Here is a 23,615-nt window from a genome sequence, read left to right on the forward strand (position 1 = left end):
AGCCCTGGTCCAGGAAGATCCCACATGCCACAGAGCAACTAAGCCCGTGCGCCACAACTACTGAGCCTGCACTCTAGAGCCCACGAGCCACAACTACTGAGCCCGCGTGCCACAGCTACTGAAGCCTACACACCTAGAGCCCATGCTCCACAACAAGAGAAGCCACCGCAATGAGAAGGCCGTGCAATGCAACAAAGAGTAGCCCCCGCTCGCCGCAACTAGAGAAAAGCCCGTGTGCATCAACGAAGACCCAACGCAGTCAAAAATTGATTAATTAATATTTTAAAAATTGAAAAAAAAAAGAATAATGAAGAATATATTATGTAGAGCTATTAAAGGAGATGATCCAGGACATATGTATTTCTCTGGATCCATTTGGTATTTGTGGTTTCTCTGAAATCTGAGAGCAATAACAGCTCTAGAACCTCCACCTCTGAGAGGAACAGTTCCACACGTGGTTTAGTGCCCTCCCACCACTGACTTCATTTCTCACCTTTCGGAGCCTTGGTTTCCTTGTGTGATGAATGTGGATAATAATAATAGCACTTTCTCATGGGAATATTGCAAGGATGAAATGAGATAGCAGATGTACATGCTTCACTTGGTGCCTGTTCACTAATATGGAGAAAGTCCACTGCCTTTTAACAAAGCTCCCTGTGTGTATCTTTCTTTGTCATTCAGATTATATCCATGAGTGCCCAGCTGTCATTGGCAATAAAAGTTCTTATTTTCTGAGGATTTTAGCCAACCACCTTATTTGTGTTGTTATTGTTTGTAGTAGAAATCATAAATGATTGCAGAGAATTCCAACCTAATCAAACATTCAGGGAAATATAAAAGCTTTTCAAATTTAATTCTACTTGTAAATCGCTTAAGACCTCTTTAAAACTATTTTTTGTTTTGCTTGTGTATTTTTTTCATCAAAATGTCTCTTGGCCACCTGTTTTGCTTCTTGAATTGTTGGTATTCCCTAGGTTTCTATCTGAGTGAGCTGACTGGTCACTTCTGTCTCCATCCTTGACCTTAGCTCTTCTACCCGTAGGACGATTACTTCCAGATAATTATTTTCACCTCCCCCCACTCTTGAGTTTCCTTGTTCCAGCTGCTTACTAGACATTCTCTGTGGTTCTCCCAGGATTTCTCCAACACTACCCACCCAAACGTAGTTATCTGCCATGTTTTCCTCACCCACATCACCTACTCTTCCTTCTTAGTGAATGGTATTTGCATCATTATCCAGCGAGTCATCAGGCAGCCCCCCCAGTCATCTGGCCTCTTTCTCCCTCATCCTGTGCTTTCAGTCAGGCACCAAGTAGCCCTGACTTGGTCTCCTAAATATCTTTGTATAGAGCTTCTCCTCTCCTTCTCTGCCTCCCCATTAGTTGGCCCCTCATCTCTCCCTGGGGCTGTTGCAATGAGCCTTCCAACTGGGCTCTCAGCCTCCCAACCTGCCACCCATTCCCCCAGGCTCTCCAGCACCGTTGCCACCTGTGATATTTCTAAAGCCAAAGTGCAATGATCTCCCCCACATGTTTAGAAACGTTTTTAGCCCCCCATTGTCTGTATAATAAATCACAACCTCTCTGCGTAGGCAAACAAGACCCTCATGATCTGGATAGTCCTTCTTGTCCAGAATTTCTCTCCAGCCACATCTTTTGGCAGTTCTTCCCTCCACACCTATCAGTACTGACCTCCAGTAGTCCTGTGAGTAGTTCTCACTTCTCTCCCTTTGCCTCAAACGCAGACCCTTCTCTTCATGTCAAATGAAGCCCCTCCCCGCAAACATGAAGAGCTAATCAGTGTTCCCTTTGTGCCATCACAGTATTTTTATTTTCAGTGTTTTGAAATTCTTTGGGTACTTGTTAGGCTTTCCTCACCAGACTAAAGGACAAGGGACTCTTAAGTCATTTTGGTGTTCCAGTGCCTCGCCAGCCCTTGGCACAGGTGGGTGTTTAATAAAGGATGTGAAAAATTGTCCGTGAAACTGAGGATTTTTAGAGGAGGAAGCAATATATTTAATGGAGGAATGAATAATTCTTCTGTCAGCTATTTTTAAATGGGATGTGGGAGAAAGATTAGATGAACTTTTTGTGGCTTTAGGTGGCAGAGTTAATGTCAGCAGAGAACTAGGCTTCTGGTTCAGCCATGAAGAGCACAGTGAGAATTATAAAACAACAGTGCCATCTCACCCTCATTTGGAATCTAGAGTGGGTTTGCATTATACTCCTGACTTGGTCACTAAATGTGCTCTTTCCTTAGTTTTAGCCCTTTTTTTTTTTAACAGAAAGATGGAGATTATAGTAGCTCATGTGGTTGTTTTGAGGACAAATGAAATAACATTTCAGGGTGCCAAGGCTAAGGCCTGACACTGAATGGTGCTTAATAAACGTTCATTGAATTTGAATTAGTCTCCTGTTTCTGGATGCTTTTAGTAAAACCTTACTCCCACTTTAAATATAAGTAAATATAAGTAATGTGTATGCGTAAACTGACAACCATAAAATAAAGATTCAATTGCCTTTCTTTCCCTCAAAGATTTATTCATTGTACTGATGATTCCCCAGATCCATGTATGGAATATGAGGTAAGAATCTTTTTTTTTTTAAATCTTGAATAAAATTGATAGTTCTAGATGAAGATGTATTGAGAATTTCTATTCTTAAGTGAAATGAATCAAATATTTGGACTAATTTCTCTGGGAACCTAGAGCCATTGAATTTTTAAATTTATGAAATATATACATAAGATGCATGTATTATGTACATATACATACACATACAATATTTACACAGTATGTACATACTATGGAATATTATACATATTTTGAAATGAAGCAAACACCTTCATACCATCCAGCTTATTAACCTGCTTAAGCTTTTTAACCTGATTTACAAGGAAAAGTAGTCACCACCATTTTACCGTTTTTATTTATTTTTTCTATGGTTCTCTCATTTTACAGATTACATATAGAAGTAAGAACAAAAGGACAGTGGAAAACTTTATTAGAAATAGTAATAAGAGTTGAAACATAGCAACTCCCTCCCCCATCCCCCAATAGCAAACCCATGTTTTCCTGGTTTGAAGGTATACACAGCACACACACACACACCTGAAGTGGGCAGTGTTCTTGGATGTTGTTAGTTTAATTTCTTCGTCAACTATTTGCTTCCAGTCACTTGTATATATACATGCTTTCAAAAGTTGTCCACTGACTTACTGTACCGAGTAATTCTTAGTGTGTTGAGTGTATATAGTGGCATATCTTCTGTGAACAGGTAATTGACTCTTCACCAAGCCACCAAACAATTCCTGCATCTTTTAGCACTTGTAATTGAGATCTTTACATACCATTTGTGAGGGGTATGTAATATATTAGCATTTTCCCAGGTCATTAAACATTTTTTATAACATTAGTCGTGTGTATTTAATACATTCATATCTATTGTTTCACTGAACAAACATCTATCAAAGCACCTGCTATATCTTATTACTTTGTGCTAGAAACACAAAAACGAAAAAGATTGTTTTCCTAGTCTTGCCCTGCGGCATAATCTTTGTTGTAATGTCATCATCTATCCCCAGATTGATTTCACCGGCAGTTTGCTCTTTTGTTGCTTTTTGGGGAATATGCCATCATCATGTTAGTGCATAGGGTTTAAAACCCAGTTTTAAAAGCCCAGGAAAGTGAGAGTAATTAAAATGAAAAAAGTGGCAAGCAAAATCCTAGGTATCATGTGCTTGCGTCTGTGTGTATTTAAAAAGATACCTACTTTATGCTCATGTATTCATAGAATACTTCTGGAAAGATGTATGAGAAATTGTCAGCACTGGTTACCTGTGAGGAGGAGGACAGAGACACTGTTTGGGGGGAAGACTCACCTTTTACCTTTTTTAAAAAATCAAGTACAGTGTTTGTATTACCTGTCCAAAATGTTATTTCAATAGATAAGCAAATTTTCAGAAAACTTAATGTCAGTTTGCAATAATTGCGTATTTATTTGTTGCTTACATAAAAATTACTGTAGCTGTCAGAAAATATATTTGCCAGTATCAACTTTTAATAGGTAACAACAGTGTAATTTTTTAGTGTGGGATTCTTCATTTAATAATTAGGTTCTTTTTAAAAAGGTGGCACATACAGAGCTTGACCAAGAGTTCACAATAATGAAAATTGGAATCAGCACACTTCAAATTTCTAAGACATATTTTAACACTAGTTTTTTTTTTTTAAGGAAAGCAACCTACTATCAAAAATTTAAAAATACAAGAAAATATGAGGAGCCTACCACCCAGATATCCTCAATATTATTAGCATTTTGACCTTTAACTTCTCTTTCTTGAGATATTTGTGTGTGTGTGTGTGCGTGTGCACACCTGTGCACATATGCACACTCCATAAGATGCTTTATGTGCCACTTTTTTTTCACTTACGACATAGTATGAGCATTTTCACAGTTTATTACATTTTTTTATATCATTTTTTTTTAGTGGCTGCTTATCTTAAATATTTGCCATTCCATGTTTCACTTGACAAACATTTCCTAGGCACCTGCTAGGCATTACATACCTGTGCTGGGAACGCAAAGATGAATAAGACCCAGCTGCTCACCCTTAGAAGAGAGACTTGTGTCAGATTATCCTAGTACAACGTGGGGTGTGGGCTTACTCTCGAATGTTATGTACAAGAAACTGGGTGGCATGGGAGGGTACAGAGCCCACTGGGGGGATTCCTGGAATGGGGCCTAGAGTAATTCAAGTCCTATCTCCTAGGTCTTGAGGGGCAAAGAGGTATATGCCAGGATTCGGGAGACTGGGGGCTCTTGCCATTGATTACAATTAATACTTCAAAAGGACAGGACTAGGTTTTTCCAAAGAACATTTTAAAACCAGACTCAGAAGCATATATTTGTCAACTGTACTATTTATAAATTACAATATGAGAATTTGCACATATTAAATAATAAGTTATAGTAATAAGACCCATTTATGAATTGGGCCATTGGTAGAATTGTATTACTTTAAAATAATGGGAAAATCATGAAAGGGTTTTAGTGAGTCTTTGTGATAAGCCACAATAATTTTATCAGGGTATTACAGAATGATGCTTAAGGTAGATAACTTGGAAATTATTTTACTTTTTGATGTTCTTAGAGGAGTGAGGAACATGTGAATTATAGGGAAACTTATGGCCCAACGATGATAAGATGTGACTGTATCATCCTTTGAGTTGTATGTTATGTCAGAACTCCCAAAATGGTAAATAAATGACAAAGGCACATTTTGTCATGAAGAGTTTTAATACAATTTCCCCTGTTTTGTTAGACTAATAGATCATAGCTCTGTTCCCTGCAGATCATGTCAGGAATGTTTTATGATGCCTCTTTTTTTAAAAAAAACAAAACACTTGATACTGGCAATTGTTAAGATATAGTCTCAACATAAAATTGTTTATTAGACTAGTAAATATTCTCTTGTTACATAGTTGTGTTCCTTTTTTCCATTGTCTACAGCTTGTTCTTCGAAAATGGTGTGAATTAATTCCTGGTGCTGAGTTCCGATGTTTTGTCAAGGAAAATAAGCTTATTGGTGAGGTTTTTGTGTTTTTTTGTTTTTTTAAACCTTTGAAAGTAATTGTTAAAAGAAGACAAGCTTTTGATGGAAATAAATTACTTAGTAATTAAGACAAGGGTAACAATCAGTTTTTATCTCAGATGCTACCTCTAACCAATTGGCACCGACTCTCTGGAATGCTGTATTGACAAGGGTCCTGAGGCCAGATTCTGTTTCCACAGAAAATAGTCTTGTTGATGAATCACGTCAATCTGGATTCCAGAGATGAAAGTGGTGGTCTTTACTGTTCTCAGGATATGTGTAATACTCCCTGCTTTCTCTCTGGGGCTTTCCTAGGTATTACTAGCAATACACTGCTTATTTTAAGCAGCATAAGAAGCCCAGTTTTTGAACATTTACTTCTATTATTGAAGCACTGTTTATTATTCTAGCAAGAGAAGATATGCAAACAAAGAAGTACATTGCTTCAAAAGCCACCCATTTTCTTTGCTCTGAGGTTATTATTTTGTCTGCTATGATTTATTCAAGCTAAATATTGTAGATAATTTGCTCTTATTTTGTCTAAGCACATTTTCCATGAGGTAGAATTGATTTTCAACCAAGAAAAGTGTGATTTGAACAGAATCAGATCAACACTATTTATTTATTGCATGTGATGTTGACATTTAACTTACCTGAAATACACTGGGGTTGTTTGAATTTATTGTATAATATTGTTATATCTCTCTGAAAGAAACACTGCAGTATTACGTGCAGTTAAAGAAGGGAGTCATATTGGCATGTGATTAAGAAATTGGTTGGAAGCCCTTCTTTCAGAGCAGAGAACTTTTTCTTAGGTCTAGAGCAGATTAAAGGAGTTCTTACAATACTCCCTTTAGTGTTTTTGGAATAATGTCAGCAAGTCACTGAAGAAAGGAATGTTTACTTTTCCATGGCTTGAAACATCAGGCTTGAGAAGGCAGGATAGCACATATGAACAAGGAAAATAGACCGTGAAGTGCATTATGATTATGGAAGACGTATGGTGAGGGGTATTTTACATTTTCCCAAAGAAAGTGGAAAAGAATGCCAATTTTTAGACAGTTCATTGGAAAAAATCAAAGAAGAAGCAGTTGACTATGTGGGTAGGTTTAAAATTGCTTCTTTCATTTTTTACATAAGAAACATTTTTATGACTTTGAATTCTTCCCATTGTACTAAATAAAAATAACTACTGTTTCTAAAGTAAGAATGCATGGCAATATGGAATTGTAGGGTTCACCTAGCCATTTGAACCTTTACAACTGATAAGCTTTATATCTATATAAAATGTTGACTAATGTATGATGCCATATTCATTCAATCTACTTTAGTGGTTTCCTCAAAAAGAGGTTTAAATCACATATTGGTGTTTTTGAAAAGAATATTGTGTAATAATGAAATATAAAATATTTTCTTGTCAGGTATTTCTCAAAGGGACTACACACAATATTATGATCATATTTCTAAACAAAAGGAAGAGATTTGCAGATGCATACAAGACTTTTTCAAGAAACACATACAGTATAAATTCTTAGATGAAGACTGTGAGTATTTTTTATTGGCCCAGTGAAATGAAATGCATAATGTTACCGAACCTTATTTCACGGTGGTACATATTGTAAAACTGGATTCGAAATACTGTATTTTAAGCATTTTATTATATGATAGTATGGCTGATGGGTTTGCATATTAATTTTACGTTATTTAACCAGAGTCCCTTTTTAATACTGAGATGGTTCTCTCTCCTGTCATTTGAGATATTTTATTATGCATTTCAAAGGGTCTATCTACAGAGAACCCCATGCTTCTGTTATTAGGACTAAATTAGCTAGTTGACTGATCTACCTTTCTAGATTTTTATTTGAATGATCAGATAGCACCAGTTACAAAGTAAATATTTGTGAGTTGTTTTTAAGAGTTGAAAGTAAGTATTGAATGTATTGTGTATGAGACAGTTTTCATGCATTGTCAAATTATATCTGCTATGGTTTCTGTTTTTCTACTTGCCAAACCTGGGGTCTGTGGCAGGTTTGACTTTTAAAAAAGATGAATCATGCCCTAAGCATGGCTAGATAGTGTGCTTTTCTATTGCAGATTTTACCCATTTTATTCCCCATCAAGCAGTTAGTGATTGATGCTCCTTTCTCTGATATAGATAACCTGTCTCTAATTGTGAACTGGTTGAGATGATGTTGGTGTTTGGTTTGAATTTTTAAACGTAAGGGATTACGGCTGAGGATAGAGAAAAGGAAAACAAAATTATATAAGTAAAACATTGCAGGATGCCTTTTTATGTTTGAAGTTTTGAGATGTAGAAGCAGGAAGTCCTTTGAGTAACTAATAATAAAATGCATTTTAATTTTCAAAAGGAGGTGTAGATCATGAAAATAGAAGTTCGTTACTAACTTCAGGTTTTTTTCTCCTTTGCAGTTGTATTTGATATATATAGAGACAGTAGGGTAAGTAAAAATGACATTTGATATGCTTTAAATACATAGGCATTCTCTATGGAAGGGCTCACCGCTCGACAAATGTTTTCTCAAATCAACTAAGGTGCTTAAAATTCACCGTAGCCAAGAATCTCCCCTTAAAATATCCTTAACACTAGGACACATGATATCTTCCATTGTTATGTGTCACAAATTCAAGGATTATTAATTTAACAGATGGCTAAGGCCACCCTGTGTCCTCCTTTCCCCTTTAGTCGGGGGCCTGGGCCTACTTAAAATAGTTGAGTTTGTACTCTTCGGTGTGGCCAGGAATTTGTCACTGGATATTTAGAAGTTATTATTTTCAGTTACCTGAAAGGCCCTTAGCGTGATTCGAGTCACTTGCATCTTTAGACTGAAGATGAGGATTCGAGTAGTTTGTATTTATTCTGTAATCTTGAAGTGATGGAAACTTGTGTAATGAAAAACAAAACAAAAACCTGACCTAGTACATCCTGCATCAGAGATTTCACTATCAAGACATGCAATCTTTTCAGAGAAATTTGGGTCACTAGGTGTCCTGTGACAGTGCTCACTGACTTAGCTGTTCAGGTGTGTTTTCTAAACATTAGACCCCTGTGTTTCTTAAATGTCTCTCACATTTTTCTTCTTTCCTCTCCACGCTCCTATCGCCTCATTGTAGTGATGATTGTGATACCTTTGAATCATTTTTTGGACAAAAGGAGGGGCCCGTATGATCACATCCCAAAATAACTGTTAACTCATCTCTGTCAAGCCAAAGCATCACTTACTCTGTTTTCATGTCTGTCTTTTTTTGTTTTTTACATTGTTATTGGAATATAATTGCTTTACAATGATGTGTTAGTTTCTGCTTTATAAGAAAGTGAATCAGTTATACATATACATATGTCCGCATGTCTCTTCCCTCTTGCATCTCCCTCCCTCCCACCCTCCCTATCCCACCTCTCTAGGTGGTCACAAAGCACCGAGCTGATCTCGCTGTGCTATGCAGCTGCTTCCTACTAGTTATCTGTTTTACGTTTGGCAGTGTATATATGTCCATGCCACGCTCTCACTTTGTCCCAGCTTACCCTTCCCCCTCCCCGTATCCTCAAGTCCATTCTCTAGTAGGTCTGCATCTTTATTCCCATCTTAGCCTAGGTTCTTCATGACCATTTTTTTTTTAAGATTCCATATATATGTGTTAGCATACGGTATTTGTTTTCCTCTTTCTGACTTACTTCACTCTGTATGACAGTCTCTAGGTCCATCCACCTCACTACAAATAACTCAGTTTCATTCCTTTTTATGCCTGAGTAATATTCCATTGTATATATGTGCCACATCTTCTTTATCCATTCATCTGTTGATGGATACTTCGGTTGCTTCCATGTCCTAGCTATTGTAAATGGAGCTGCAACGAACATTTTGATACATGACTCTTTTTTTTTTCTATAAAAGATGTATTATATATTTTTATCATATTTGTACTTATATTAAATATATATTATATTTAATATATAAAACATGTATTTATATAGTATATAGTATAGTAGTATCACTATTAGGTTTTTGGGTTTTTTTCCTTTTTTTAATTTGACACAAATACTTTAATACACACAAAGAGTAACAAAATAATGCACAATTGGCCAATACCTTAAACAAACCATTTGGTCATCATTTAGACTTCATTTTCATGTGGATCTGCTTTCTTTTTTTTTTTTGCTCACAACTCACACACACACACTGTATTTTATTTTTACAAGAGATAAACTGGCACCAAGCATTGTAAATGGATGACTACAACAAAAGCAACAACGATTGCAATTACCAAATACAAAACACACTCATACTACATCATAATATTGACATTCAGTCCAGTAATCCTCCACTGTGACAGCTCCTTTACTTTGCAGTGAAAATTGATTTGTATATTTTTTGCCTCTGAGTCCTTGTGGGATTTTAATTTTTTTTATTCAAACAGAAAGTCACAAAAATTATAATCATCCTCATCTACATGACTCTTTTTGAATTATGGTTTTCTCAGCGTATATGCCCAGTAGTGGGATTGCTGGGTCGTATGGTAGTTCTATTTTTAGTTTTTTAAGGAACGTCCATACTGTTCTCCATAGTGGCTGTATCAATTTACATTCCCACCAGCAGTTCAAGAGGGTTCCCTTTTCTCCACACCCTCTCCAGCATTTGTTTCTAGATTTTCTGATGATGGCCATTCTGACTGGTGTGAGATGATACTTCATTGTAGTTTTGATTTGCATTTCTCTAATGATTAGTGATGTTGAGCATTCTTTCATGTACCAGTTGGCAATCTGTATATCTGCTTTGGAGAAATGTCTATTTAGGTCTTCTGCCCAGTTTTGGATTGGGTTGTTTGTTTTTTTAATGTTAAGCTGCATGAGCTACTTGTAAATTTTGGAGATTAATCCTTTGTCAGTTGCTTCATTTGCAAATATTTTCTCCCATTCTGAGGGTTTTCTTTTCGTCTTGTTTATGGTTTCCTTTGCTGTGCAGAAGCTTTTAAGTTTCATTAGGTCCCATTTGTTTATTTTTGTTCTTATTTCCATTTCTCTAGGAGGTGGGTCAAAACGGATCTTGCTGAGATTTATGTCATAGAGTGTTCTGCCTATGTTTTCCTCTAAGAGTTTGATGGTATCTGGCCTTTGGGTTTATCTCTGGGCTTTCTATCCTATTCCATTGATCTATCTTTCTGTTTTTGTGCCCAGTACCATACTGTTTTGATTACTGTAGCTTTGTAGTATAGTCTGAAGTCAGGGAGCCTGATTCCTTCAGCTCTGTTTTTCATTCTCAAGGTTGCTTTGGCTATTCAGGGTCTTTTGTGTTTCCATACAAATTGTGAAATTTTTGTTCTAGTTCAGTGAAAAATGTCAGTGGTAGTTTGACAGGGATTGCATTGAATCTGTAGATTGCTTTGGGTAGTAGAGTCATTTTCACAATGTTGATTCTTCCAATCCAAGAACATGGTATATCTCTCCATCTATTTGTATCATATTTAATTTCTTTCATCAGTGTCTTATAATTTTTTGCATACAGGTCTTGTCTCCTTAGGTAGGTTTATTGCTAGATATTTTATTCTTTTTGTTGCAATGGTAAATGGGAGAGTTTTCTTAATTTCACTTTCAGATTTTTCACTATTAGTGTATAGGAATGCAAGAGATTTTTGTGCATTAATTTTGTATCCTGCTACTTTACCAAATTCATTGATTAGCTCTAGTAGTTTTCTGGTAGCATCTTTAGGATTCTCTATGTATAGTATCATGTCATCTGCAAACAGTGACAGCTTTACTTCTTCTTTTCTGATTTGAATTCCATTTATTTCTTTTTCTTCTCTGATTGCTGTGGCTAAAACTTCCAAAACTATGTTAATAATAGTGGTGAGAGCACTACTGGGCAGTGTTGTCTTGTTCCTGATCTTAGTGGAAATGGTTTCAGTTTTTCACCATTGAGCACGATGTTGGCTGTGGGTTTGTCATATATGGCCTTTATTATGTTGAGGAAAGTTCTCTCTATGCCTACTTTCTGCAGGATTTTTATCATAAATCAGTGTTGAATTTTGTCAAAAGCTTTCTCTGCATCTATTGAGATGATCATATGGTTTTTCTCCTTCAGTTTGTTGATTTGGTGTATCACGTTGATTGATTTGCGTATATTGAAGAATCCTTGCATTCCTGGAATAAACCCCACTTGATCATGGTGTATGATCCTTTTCATGTGCTGTTGGATTCTGTTTGCTAGTATTTTGTTGAGGATTTTTGCATCTGTGTTCATCAGTGATATTGGCCTGTAGTTTTCTTTCTTTGTGACATCCTTGTCTGTTTTTGGTATCAGAGTGATGGTGGCCTCGTAGAATGAGTTTGGGAGTGTTCCTCCCTCTGCTATATTTTGGAAGAGTTTGAGAAGGACAGGTGTTAGCTCTTCTCTAAATATTTGATAGAATTCACCTATGAAGCCATCTGGTCCTTGGCTTTAGTTTGTTGGAAGATGTTTAATCACAGTTTCAATTTCAGTGCTTGTGATTGGTCTGTTCATATTTTTTATTTCTTCCGGGCTCAGTCTCGGAAGGTTGTGCTTTTCGAAGAATTTGTCCATTTCTTCCAGGTTGTCCATTTTATTGGCATACAGTTGCTTGTAGTAATCTCTCATGATCCTTTGTATTTCTTCAGTGTCCGTTGTTACTTCTCCTTTTTCATTTCTAATTCTATTGATTTGAGTCTTCTCCCTTTTTTTCTTGATGAGTCTAGCTAATGGTTTATCAATTTTGTTTATCTTCTTAACCAGATTTTAGTTCTGTTGATCTTTGCTATCGTTTTCTTCATTTCTTTTTCATTTATTTCTGATCTCATCTTTATGATTTCTTTCCTTCTGCTAACTTTGGGGGTTTTTTTGTTCTTCTTTCTCTAATTGCTTTAGGTGTAAGTTTAGGTTGTTTATTTGAGATCTTTCTTGTTTCTTAAGGTAGGATTGTATTGCTATAAACTTCCCTCTTAGAACTGCTTTAGCTGCATCCCATAGGTTTTGGGTTGTCGTGTTTTCATTGTCATTTGTTTCTAGGTATTTTTTTATTTCCTCTTTGATTTCTTCAGTGATCTCTTGGTTATTAAGTAGTGTGTTGTTTAGCCTCCATGTGTTTGTATTTCTTACAGAATTTTTCCTGTAGTTGGTATCTAGTCTCATAGCGTTGTGGTTGGAAAAGATACTTGATACGATTTCAATTTTCTTAAATTTACCAGGGCTTGATTTGTGACCCAGGATATGATCTATCTTGGATAATGTTCCATGAGCACTTGAGCAGAATGTGTATTCTGTTGTTTTGGGATGGAATGTCCTATAAATATCAATTAAGTCCATCTTGTTTAATGTATCATTTAAAGCTTGTGTTTCCTTATTTTTTTCATTTTGGATATTGTCCATTGGTGAAAGTGGGGTGTTAAAGTCCCCTACTATGATTGTGTTACTGTCGATTTCCCCTTTTATGGCTGTTAGGATTTGCCTTATGTACTGAGGTGCTCCTATGTTGGGTGCATAAATATTTACAATTGTTATATCTTCTTCTTGGATTGATCCCTTGATCATTATGTAGTGTCCTTCTTTGTCTCTTGTAATAGTCTTTGTTATAAAGTCTATTTTGTCTGATATGAGAATTGCTCCTCCAGCTTTCTTTTGATTTCCATTTGCATCGAATATCTTTTTCCATCCCCTCACTTTTAGTCTGTATGTGTCCCTAGGTCTAAAGTGGGTCTCTTGTAGACAGCATATATACGGATCTTGTTTTTGTATCCATTCAACTGGTCTATATCTTTTGGTTGGAGTATTTAAGCCATTTAAATTTAAGGTAATTACCGATATGTGTGTTCCTATTACCATTTTCTTAATAGTTTTGGGTTTATTATTGTAGGTCTTTTCCTTCTCTTGTGTTTCCTGCCTAGAGGAGTTCCTTTAGCATTTGTTGTAAAGCTGGTTTGGTGGTGCTGAATTCTCTTAGCTTTTGCTTGTCTGTAAAGATTTTAATTTCGCTGTCAAATCTGAATGAGATCCTTGCTGGGTAGAGTAATCTTGGCTGTAGGTTTTTCTCCTTCATCACTTTAAATATGTCTTGCCACTCCCTTCTGGCTTGCAGAGTTTCTGCTGAAAGATCAGCTATTAACCTTATGGGGATTCCCTTATGTGTTATTTGTTGTTTTTCCCTCGTTGCTTTTAATATTTTTTCTTTGTATTTAATTTTTGATACTTTGATTTTATTTATTTATTTATTTTTTGCGGTACGCGGGCCTCTCACTGTTGTGGCCTCTCCTGTTGTGGAGCACGGGCTCCAGACATGCAGGCTCAGTGGCCATGGCTCACGGGCCCAGCCACTCTGCAGCATGTGGGATCTTCCTGGACCAAGGCACAAACCTGTGTCCCCTGCATCGGTAGGCGGACTCTCAACCACTGCGCCACCAGGGAAGCCCTGATAGTTTGATTAATAAGTGTTTTGGCGTGTCTCTCCTTGGATTTATCCTGTATCGGACCCTCTGTGCTTCCTGTACTTGAGTAACTATTTCCTTTCCGATATTAGGGAAGTTTTCAATTATAATCTCTTCAAATATTTTCTCAGTCCCTTTCTTTTTCTCTTCTTCTTCTGGGACCCCTATAATTCAAATGTTGGTGCATTTAATGTTGTCCCAGAGGTCTCTGAGACTGTCCTCAATTCTTTTCCTTCTTTTTTCTTTATTCTGCTCTGCTGTAGTTATTTCCACTATTTTATTTTCCAGTTCCCTTATTTGTTCTTCTGCCTCAGTTATTCTGCTATTGATCCCTTCTAAAGAATTTTTTTTTTTTTAGAGAATTTTTAATTTCATTTATTGTGTTGTTCATCACTGTTTGTTCTTTAGTTCTTCTAGGTCCTTGTTAAACCTTTCTTGTATTTTCTCCATTCTATTTCCAGGATTTTGGATAGTCTTTACAGTCATTATTCTGAATTCTTTTTCAGGAAGACTGCTTATTTCCTCTTCATTTGTTAGGTCTGCTGGGTTTTTATCTTGCTCCTTCATCTGCGGTTTGTTTTTCTCTCTTCTCATTTTGCTTAACTTACTGTGTTTGGGGTCTCCTTTTCACAGGCTGCAGGTTCATAGGTCCCGTTGTTTTGGTGTCTGTCCCCAGTGGCCAAGGTTGGTTCAATGGGTTGTGTAAGCTTCCTGGTGGAGGGGACTAGTGCCTGTGTTCTGGTGGATGAGGCTGGATCTTGTCTTTCTGTTGGGCAGGTCCACGTCTTGTGGTGTGTTTTGGGATGTCTGTGGCCTTATTATGATTTTAGGCAGCCTCTGTGCTAATGGATGGGGTTGTGTTCCTGTCTTGCTAGTTGTTTGGCATAGGGTGTCCAGCACTGTAGCTTGCTGGTCGTTGAGTGGAGCTGGGTCTTGGCGTTCGTATGGAGATCTCTGGGAGGTTTTTGCTGTTTAATATTATGTGGAGCTGGAAGGTCTCTTGTGGACCTGTGTCCTGAACTTTACTCTCCCACCTCAGTGGCACAGCCCTGACACCTGGCTGGAGCACCAAGAGCCTGTCCTCCACACAGATCAGAATAAAAGGGAGCAAAAACAGAAAAAAAGAAAGAAGAAGATAAAAGTAAAGAAAAGTTACTAACATAAAAAATATTAAGAGAAAAATTTTTTAAAGTAAAAAAAAAAAAAAGGACAGACAGAACCCTAGGACAAATGGTAAAAGCAAAGCTATACAGACAAAATCACACCTAGAAGCACACACATACACACAAAAAGAGAAAAGGGGGGAAAAATATATTTATCATTGCTCCCAAAGTCCACCTCCTCAATTTGGGATGATTCGTTGTCTATTCAGGTATTCCACAGATGCAGGGTACATCAAGTTGACTGTGGAGATGTAATCCGCTGCTCCTGAGGCTGCTGGGAGAGATTTCCCTTTCTCTTCTTTGTTCGCACCGCTCCCGGGGCCAAGCTTTGGATTTGGCCCCGCCTCTGCGTGTAGGTCACCAGAGGGCGTCTCTTCTTCACTCAGGACGGTGTTAAAGGAGCCGCTGACTCGGGGGCTCTGGCTCACTCAGGCCAGGGGGAGGGAGGGGCACCGAGTGCGTGGCGGGCCTGCGGCGGCGGAGGCCAGCGTGACGTTGCACCAGCCTGAGGCACGCCGTGCGTTCTCCTGGGGGAGTTGTCTCCAGATCCCGGGACCCTGGTGGTGGCGGGCTGCACAGGCTCCCGGGAGGGGAGGTGTGGAGAGTGACCTGTGGTCACACACAGGCTTCTTGGTGGCGGCAGCAGCAGCCTTAGCGTCTCATGCCCGTCTCTGGGGTCGCGCTGTGAGCCGAGGCTCGCGCCTGTCTCTGGAGCTCCTTTAAGCGGCGCTCTTAATCCCCTCTCCTCGCGCACCAGGAAACAGTGGTCTCTTGCCTCTTCGGCAGCTCCAGACTTTTTCCCGGACTCCCTCCGGCTAGCCGTGGTGCACTAACCCCCTGCAGGCTGTGTTGACGCCGCCAACCCCAGTCCTCTCCCTGCGCTCCGACCAAAGCCCGAGCCTCAGCTCCCAGCCCCGCCCGCCCCGGCGGGTGAGCACACAAGCCTCTCGGGCTGGTGAGTGCCGGTCGGCCCCGATCCTCTGTGCGGGAATCTCCCCGCTTTGCCCTCCGCACCCGTTGCTGCGCTGTCCCCCGCGGCTCCGGAGCTCCCTGCCTCCGCCACCCGCAGGCTCCGCCCGCGAAGGGGCTTCCTAGTGTGTGGAGACCTTTCTTCCTTCACAGCTCCCTCCCACTGGTGCAGGTCACGTCCCTATTGTTTTGTCTCTGTTTTTTCTTTTTTCTTTTGCCCTACCCAGGTACGTGGGGAGTTTCTTGCCCTTTGGGAGGTCTGAGGTCTTCTGCCAGCGTTCAGTACGTGTTCTGTAGGAGCTGTTCCACGTGTAGATGTATTTCTGATGTATTTGTGGGGAGGAAGGTGATCTCTGCGTCTTACTCCTCCGCCATCTTGAAACTCCTCCCACGTGTCTGTCTTCACGGGTGATGGCATCTGTTAAGAGTTAGAAAGAGGAGGCATGAACTGAGATGTGGTACAAAGGAGAGATGTCACCTGGCAGAGTTTCAGCTTAGTGGAAACAAATCTTAGAGAAAGGACGGGGAGCTAGCACAGTAGAATGGGTAGAAACCTGAGCTGGTGTGCGCCCATGGCTCTGTCCTAAAGCCGGACCCCGGCCACATCCAGTCAGTCACGCACCATTGTTTATCGAGGAGAGCCTGTCCTGTGTTAGATGCTGGGCTTCTAACAAGCAGCTTCCAACCAGATGATCTCTCGACCGTCAAGGAGCTTATCTTCGAGACTTAAGTGTTCCAGGATTGGCCTGGTAGCGAGCAGGATGGAATCAGTGAGGGAGGGAGGGAACCTAGCCCATTGCCCTGAATGTGCGGCTCAGAAGAGCTTTATTCTCACTTAGTTCAGCATCTCCCTTAGTCCATACCACCCTGTGAGTTGTGCTATTTGTTCCCATTGTTCAGATATTCAGTCTGAAGCAATTCTGTTCTAATGCAGTTAAATTTAATGGCATTTGAAAATTTGGGGTTTGCCAGGGTGTCTCAGTATTTCCCTGGCACATGTCCAGGTCTGCTGTGGTTCAGTAGGGCTGGTAGGTCCATGTACATGTGTGAGTTGGTGAAACAGCTATATAAATGTCTTAAGTGAAGTTGGACATGGACGTCAGTAATTATGACTGTGATCTGACAGAACTGAAAGCAGTTTGCGTGCTTTTAAATTGGGAAACACGCCAGTGTAAACATCCTGACGGTTTCTGAGAAGAGATATCAGCCATGATGTAAAACTCATTTGCATTCATTCAGTGGTACTTGTATCACTGTTTATTAGACATTGTCTTGAATATATAATTTTATGGCTACTCTTGTGAGAAAGCTAACTCTTCTTTTATGTTGGCCTCTGATCTGAAGTATAACCAAAGTGTATCTAGGGTTGGTGACACTCTGATGTGTCCACGTTCTGACAGCAACTGGGCAGGTGGACTCAGTGTTGAGAGCTTCTACCTGCCTGGTATGTCAGAGCTACAGCGCCCCCATCCAGTAGGTCTGGGACGAGGCCTTGGAATGTGTATTTTAAGAAGCTTCTTGGAAGCAGCCTAAGTGTCCATCATCGGATGAATGGATAAAGAAGATATGGCACATATATACAATGGAATATTACTCAGCCATAAAAAGAAACGAAATTGAGTTATTTGTAGTGAGGTGGATGGACCTAGAGACTGTCATACAGAGTGAAGTAAGTCAGAAAGAGGAAAACAAATATCATATGCTAACACATATATATGGAATCTAAGAAGAAAAAAACGGTCATGAAGAACCTAGGGGTAAGACGGGAATAAAGACACAGACCTACTAGAGAATGGACTAGAGGATATGGGGAGGGAGAATGGTAAACTGTGACAAAGCGAGAGAGTGGCATGGACATATATACACTACCAAACGTAAAATAGATAGCTAGTGGGAAGCAGTCGCATGGCACAGGGAGATCAGCTCAGCTCAGTGCTTTGTGACCACCTAGAGGGGTGGGATAGAGAGGGTGGGAGGTAGGGAGACGTAAGAGGGAAGAGATATGGGAACGTATGTATAACTGACTCACTTTGTTATAAAGCAGAAATTAACACACCATTGTAAAGCAATTATACTCCAATAAAGATGTTTGAAAAAAATAATAAATCTTAATGTATACCAATTTTAAAAAATCATTTAGGAGTTTGGGGGAATCCCAGAATGGAATGCAGAAACTGAGAAAAGAATTTAAATGTATTACAAATCCCAGTTGTGGGACATTCTGCAGAATGTCTGACCAATAATCTGCAAAACTGTCAAGGTCATTGAAAACAAGAGTCTGAGAGACTCTGCAAACCAAGAGAAGCCTAAGGAGACACGACCATTAAATGTGATGTGGTATCACTGATGAGATCCTAGAACAGGAAAAGGAAATTAGAATACAGTTAAGAAAAATAAAAGACCAACCAAGAACTGGGAGAAAATATGTGCAATACACATTTCTGATAAAGAACTTCTATCTAAAATTACACAAATAACTCTTAAAACTCAACAGCAACAAACAAGAACTAAATTTAAAAACTGGGCAGGGGTACATTAAAACTCTGCTATATTTGCAATAACTCTATAAATCTAAAACTGTTCTAAAATAAAAGTTTATTTTTAAAGAAAAAGCTTCTTAAGTGATGATAATGCACAACTAGAATTTAGAATAGCTAGGTATTTGAAAAATGATTCGGGTCCCCCTATGTATTTTTTTTTGGTATGGTTATTGTCTTGTTGTTAATTTCATTGCTTTTGGGGATGAATATCTTCTTGTATCTTTGATATTGATGAGAATGGATCTGCAGCCTTATCACTTTTATATTTCTGTCTTACGAGTGATTGAGAAAGAAAGTACAATTTCTAATGTGCTAAGTGTTCTTTAGATATTTGTTAGGTTAAGCTTGTTAATGTCATTAGTGTGAAAATATACATAGAAGGTCTGATTCTTAACCTTGCTCCTCTGCACTCCTATGGTGTTAGTTTCTTATGTTTCCTTCCAGTATTTCTTGATGCGAAAACAAGCAAGGTACTTATCTTTTTCCATCTTTCTTACACAAGAGTTAGCATATGATATACACTTGCACCTTGCTTTTTATACTTTTTAAAAACAGTGTATCTTGCAGAGCTTTCCATTTTCTTACAAGGCATAGTATTTCATTATGTGGATGTACTATCTAGTTTGATGAGTCACTTCCCTATGGATGAATGCTTAGCTTGTTTCTAGTCTCTTACACACTGCTATGGTGAACAATCCATATACTGGTGTGTGCACATGTGTGCATGTCCTGGTCTGGACTGAACTCTTTCAAGGAGTAGACTCTGTGTTACTGATCTTTATGCCGTCATGCCTGGCACGGTGTTTGGTGCATAGAGATTTAGTTGGGTGGATGGGGGGGTGTTCAGTTGGTTGATATTAGGAAGGTCAGTGTGACCACTCTTGTCTGATGGGTTGCCTAAAAGCAGAATTTCTCAGGATGTCTTGTTCCTGAGGTGTAACATGAAAAACATATTACAGGTTTGAAATCCTTATCTTGATAGTTTTATGCCTGATTACAGCTGGCTTATTTTTCTTTAAACTAGAGGATGGCTTCAGAACTACAGAACAAATTCTGCCAGCTATCAGTCCTAACAGTGGTGTTTTTTGTTTTTTTTTTTTACAATGTGGCATATTTTTAGTTTATAGAGCTAATAAATATTCTGATGCTAACAGGTGGGAAAGTTTTTTTTTCTTTCTTTTAATAAGGAGATAGTTTTACTGGTTGTAAAATTTCAAGTCGAAAGGGTTTGAATTTTAGAAAGTACTCATTTTGTTAAAATAACATACAGTATATCAGACATCTGAGTAATCGCTGAAAATGCAAAGCTGAAATCATACCAAGGAGTTGATTGATGGCTGACATTATTTTACGTAGTCAGAGAAGGTACGAGTGGGCACCAAACTGAAGTGAGGATACAAGTCAAGTGGCAAGAAGGAATTGCAGGGTTTCTCCTGGGGATTGTAGAAACCAGGAAACTTAGCCAATGGTATATGGTAGAAACTTCCTGTAGTAGTTCTTTGCCTCTTATTAGAGTTTCTAGTTTGCAGCCAGTCCTACGAAGATGTTTCATCTTTCTTAAACTTTTCCTTTAACATAGATGAGAAACAGTGCTAGATATTAGTAATGCTGGCTTAGCAGTCCAGTTCCTTTTCAATTTTACACATGCATGGCTGATCAAGACACGATTGCTACATATTTACAGAAAAAACTCCCAACAACAAAACGGTACGGTTAAATAAATGTCTCAGTGAGAAAAATCAAAAGGAGCAAAGATAAAAGTTTCAACGAAACATTTATCTAGTAAAATGTCACATAACATCTCCGTGATCAAATGTGTTGACTTTAATCTCCTGGCAGGATTTCACAGATTCTCCAGCTCCTTTACATCAGTGCTCTGCCACTTTATACCAAGGTGCAGACTCTGTCTGACTTGGGTCAGAGGTGTCCTTTCCCTGAGGCTGGAACCTATCACTTTGGCCATCGCTACTCTCAGAGTAGGAGAAGATGGCTTTTCTTTTAAAGGTTGATTTCTTCATATCCCTTTCATGTGCCATCAAGCTCTATCATGCAGAGAAAACAGTTATTACATTGAAATGAAAGACAGCTGAGCATTTTCTTATGTCTTTCGTGTGTTTAAAAAAACAAGCCTTTGCAGAAACCTCTCAGGGCTCAGGGATGGTGCTGAGAACTGCTGGCCTCTTCATGAAAGATCATTGAAGTTACCCTTGAGAGCATTCCAGTCATGCTACTTGGGCGGAACCATTTTGTGAGATTTTCCTTTCCCTGCTTGGGTTTTTTTTTTTTTTTTTTTCTTGCGTTATGCGGGCCTCTCACTGTTGTGGCCTCTCCCATTTGCGGAGCACAGGCTCCGGACGCGCAGGCTCAGTGGCCATGGCTCACGGGCCCAGCCGCTCCGCGGCATGTGGGATCTTCCCGAAACGGGGCACGAACCCGCGTCTCCTGCATCGGCAGGCGGACTCTCAAGCACTGCGCCACCAGGGAAGCCCCCTGCTTGGGTTTTTGACATAAAATTCTCATGTGATTGGAGGCGGAAGTCTACGTGTATGTCTTCGTCGGGCTTTCTTTTCAGGGTCTCTCCTCCGCCTTTACGGGTGGGCTCCCCTTTGGCGCTGTGCCTGCACCACTTAGACAGGCGGCCCCTTCTCAGATGGGGCCTGGAGGAAACTGTCTTTTGAAAGAAGTGATATGATTTTTTTTTTTTTTTTGCGGTACGTGGGCCTCTCACTGTTGTGGCCTCTCCCGTTGCGGAGCACAGGCTCCGGACGCGCAGGCTCAGCGGCCATGGCTCACGGGCCCAGCCGCTCCGCGGCATGTGGGATCTTCCCGGACCAGGGCACGAACCCGTGTCCCCTGCATCGGCAGGCGGACTCTCAACCACTGCTCCACCAGGGAGGCCCGATATGATTTTTAAGATGACCTTTTGGGTAGAATAAGATGATCTTTCTGATAAGCCAGATTACAGACTTTGTTTTATTTTATACTTATTGATCTTTCTGTACTGCAGGGCAAGGTGTGGCTGATTGATTTTAATCCATTTGGTGAAGTCACAGATGCGCTGCTGTTTACTTGGGACGAACTGTTATCTGGAAGAAACTTAAAGGGTGATTTTAGTGAAGAAGCCCTGGAGCAGGTAAGATGATCAGAAAGATCCCCCGGAAACCCTGTCAGTCCACTAGGAATTCTTGCTGGTTCTCCAGGCGCTGACACAGATTTACTCGTAGATACTTTGCTGAGTTCTTTGTTTCGTACTCTCTCGTGAATGTTTTCTGTCTTTCACGAAATAGTTGTATTAGAGAAAGGGTGTGCACTTTGATTTCTTCACTTCACTTTGTCTAAAGTGAAGATGATCATCTGATAGTTTCTTTTCTGGTTATTTTTCTTTTTCTCGGCTCTTCTGTCCTGCCCACCTGAGAATCCGGACTATGGGTCAGGTCACTCATCTGTTTATTCTGGTCCCAGCCCCAGGCTGCCACGCACGGTTAGAGGGATGTCGCCCAGATGCGCAGACGGGGTGGGGAGGGGGCTTGTCCCAGTCACCACCTCTGGCTTCCTGTGGGCTCTGACCGCAGGCTCTGTCGCCCTCGCCAATGTCCCCTCCTGCTGTCCACGGTGGCCGTTCCACCCACTCCATGCTCCTCTGAGCTTCCGTCCATCACTCCTGTCCTCCTCAGCAGCTGCTTTCCCTCTTAGGAAAAGAGAATCCATCGGTGAGAACTCACTCCATTTAACTGTCGTCAAACCTACAGACTGACCTGCATCCTTCCTCCCGAGTCTCATCTCTGCCCCTGCGTCTCTCCAGGTTCCTGGGGCTACCATCTGTCTTGTTTCCTTTTTCCAGTCTCTTCCTTTCTCTGTAAGCAGATAACTGTTCTGACGCCTCCTGTCACAGAAAGCAAGACTTCCCTCAGCCCCGTAATGCCTGCTCATTTTTAAAGGAAATTCTAAAGTCACCCATAATCCTACCTCATTGAGAACCACTGTTAATATTCTGGTGTGTAACCTGCCTGCACACATACACACGAGGCTTTCTAAAGTAAATGAGAGTGTGCTCTGCATCTGCAGTTCTGTCCACGGGGCTCTTCATTTTGTACTCTCTCGTGAGTGTTTTCTGTCTTTTACAAAATAGTTTTATTTTCGCACGGTTGTTTAAAAACAGAGAATTAGAAAGAGGCGAGACTTGAAATCCTACTACCTAGAAATGGACATTCTTACCACCTCTGTTAAGGTTTTCTGGGCATTTTTTGTGTATATACACATGCGCGTGCACACATTATTTTGGCAGTGGGGTCCTGCGAGTTCCTCTCCTTCTGTCGGGCCACTTGCTAGTCCTGTGGCCACTGCTCCCCACCTCCCTTGCTGCCGGGCCTCCCCTGGCTCCCCCCCCCGTTTCCCTCCCTGCCTCCGGTTCCGAAGAAACTGCTTGTGGTGAGGGCTCCACCAACGTGTCAGGAATTCCAGCGAGCAGTGCACGGTCCTGCTCTTCCTTAACGCTGGGCCGCGTCTGAGCTGTTACCTCTTGTTCCTGTCACACCCTTTCCCCTGGTTTCCGTGACGCCTGCTCGCCTCCTGGCTTTCTTCCTGCTTCTCCGGCTGCTACCTTGCCCTCCGTGGTAACATCTTTCCTTCTGTCTGTCTCTGAAATAGTCCTTTTCATCCTTACTCTGTCCCGGGCCGTCCTGGGCCTTGTTTTTCTAGATCTGACTGTGGTCCCTGTTCTCCACATCAAGGCACTTGCCCTGCTGTGTGGGCCTTGCCTACAGATTTGCCTGCCTCCTGCCTCGGGCTGTAGGTTTCCGAGCCCATTGATGGGGTGTCTGTTCTCCATGTGTCTGTGGGGCTGCACACAGTGCCAGGCACAGCGTTGATCGAATTAGTGAATGAAGGGATCTTATTCCTGCT

General features: G+C 40.3%; 1 protein-coding gene across 1 annotated transcript in view; it reads left to right on the forward strand.

The window, feature by feature from the left end:
• CDC123 (cell division cycle 123) overlaps positions 1 to 23,615 on the forward strand; it is a 57,748-nt gene that overhangs the window by 30,987 nt on the left and 3,146 nt on the right. Inside the window, exons 7-11 of the mRNA XM_007452581.1 lie at positions 2,536 to 2,584; positions 5,511 to 5,586; positions 7,014 to 7,136; positions 8,023 to 8,051; positions 21,721 to 21,846. Of these exons, the coding sequence (XP_007452643.1) occupies positions 2,536 to 2,584; positions 5,511 to 5,586; positions 7,014 to 7,136; positions 8,023 to 8,051; positions 21,721 to 21,846 (403 nt within the window). The remainder of the gene's footprint in view (positions 1 to 2,535; positions 2,585 to 5,510; positions 5,587 to 7,013; positions 7,137 to 8,022; positions 8,052 to 21,720; positions 21,847 to 23,615) is intronic.

Source organism: Lipotes vexillifer, unplaced genomic scaffold, assembly GCF_000442215.2.
Source record: "Lipotes vexillifer unplaced genomic scaffold, Lipotes_vexillifer_v1.1 scaffold628, whole genome shotgun sequence".
Classification (NCBI taxonomy): Eukaryota; Metazoa; Chordata; class Mammalia; order Artiodactyla; family Lipotidae; genus Lipotes; species Lipotes vexillifer.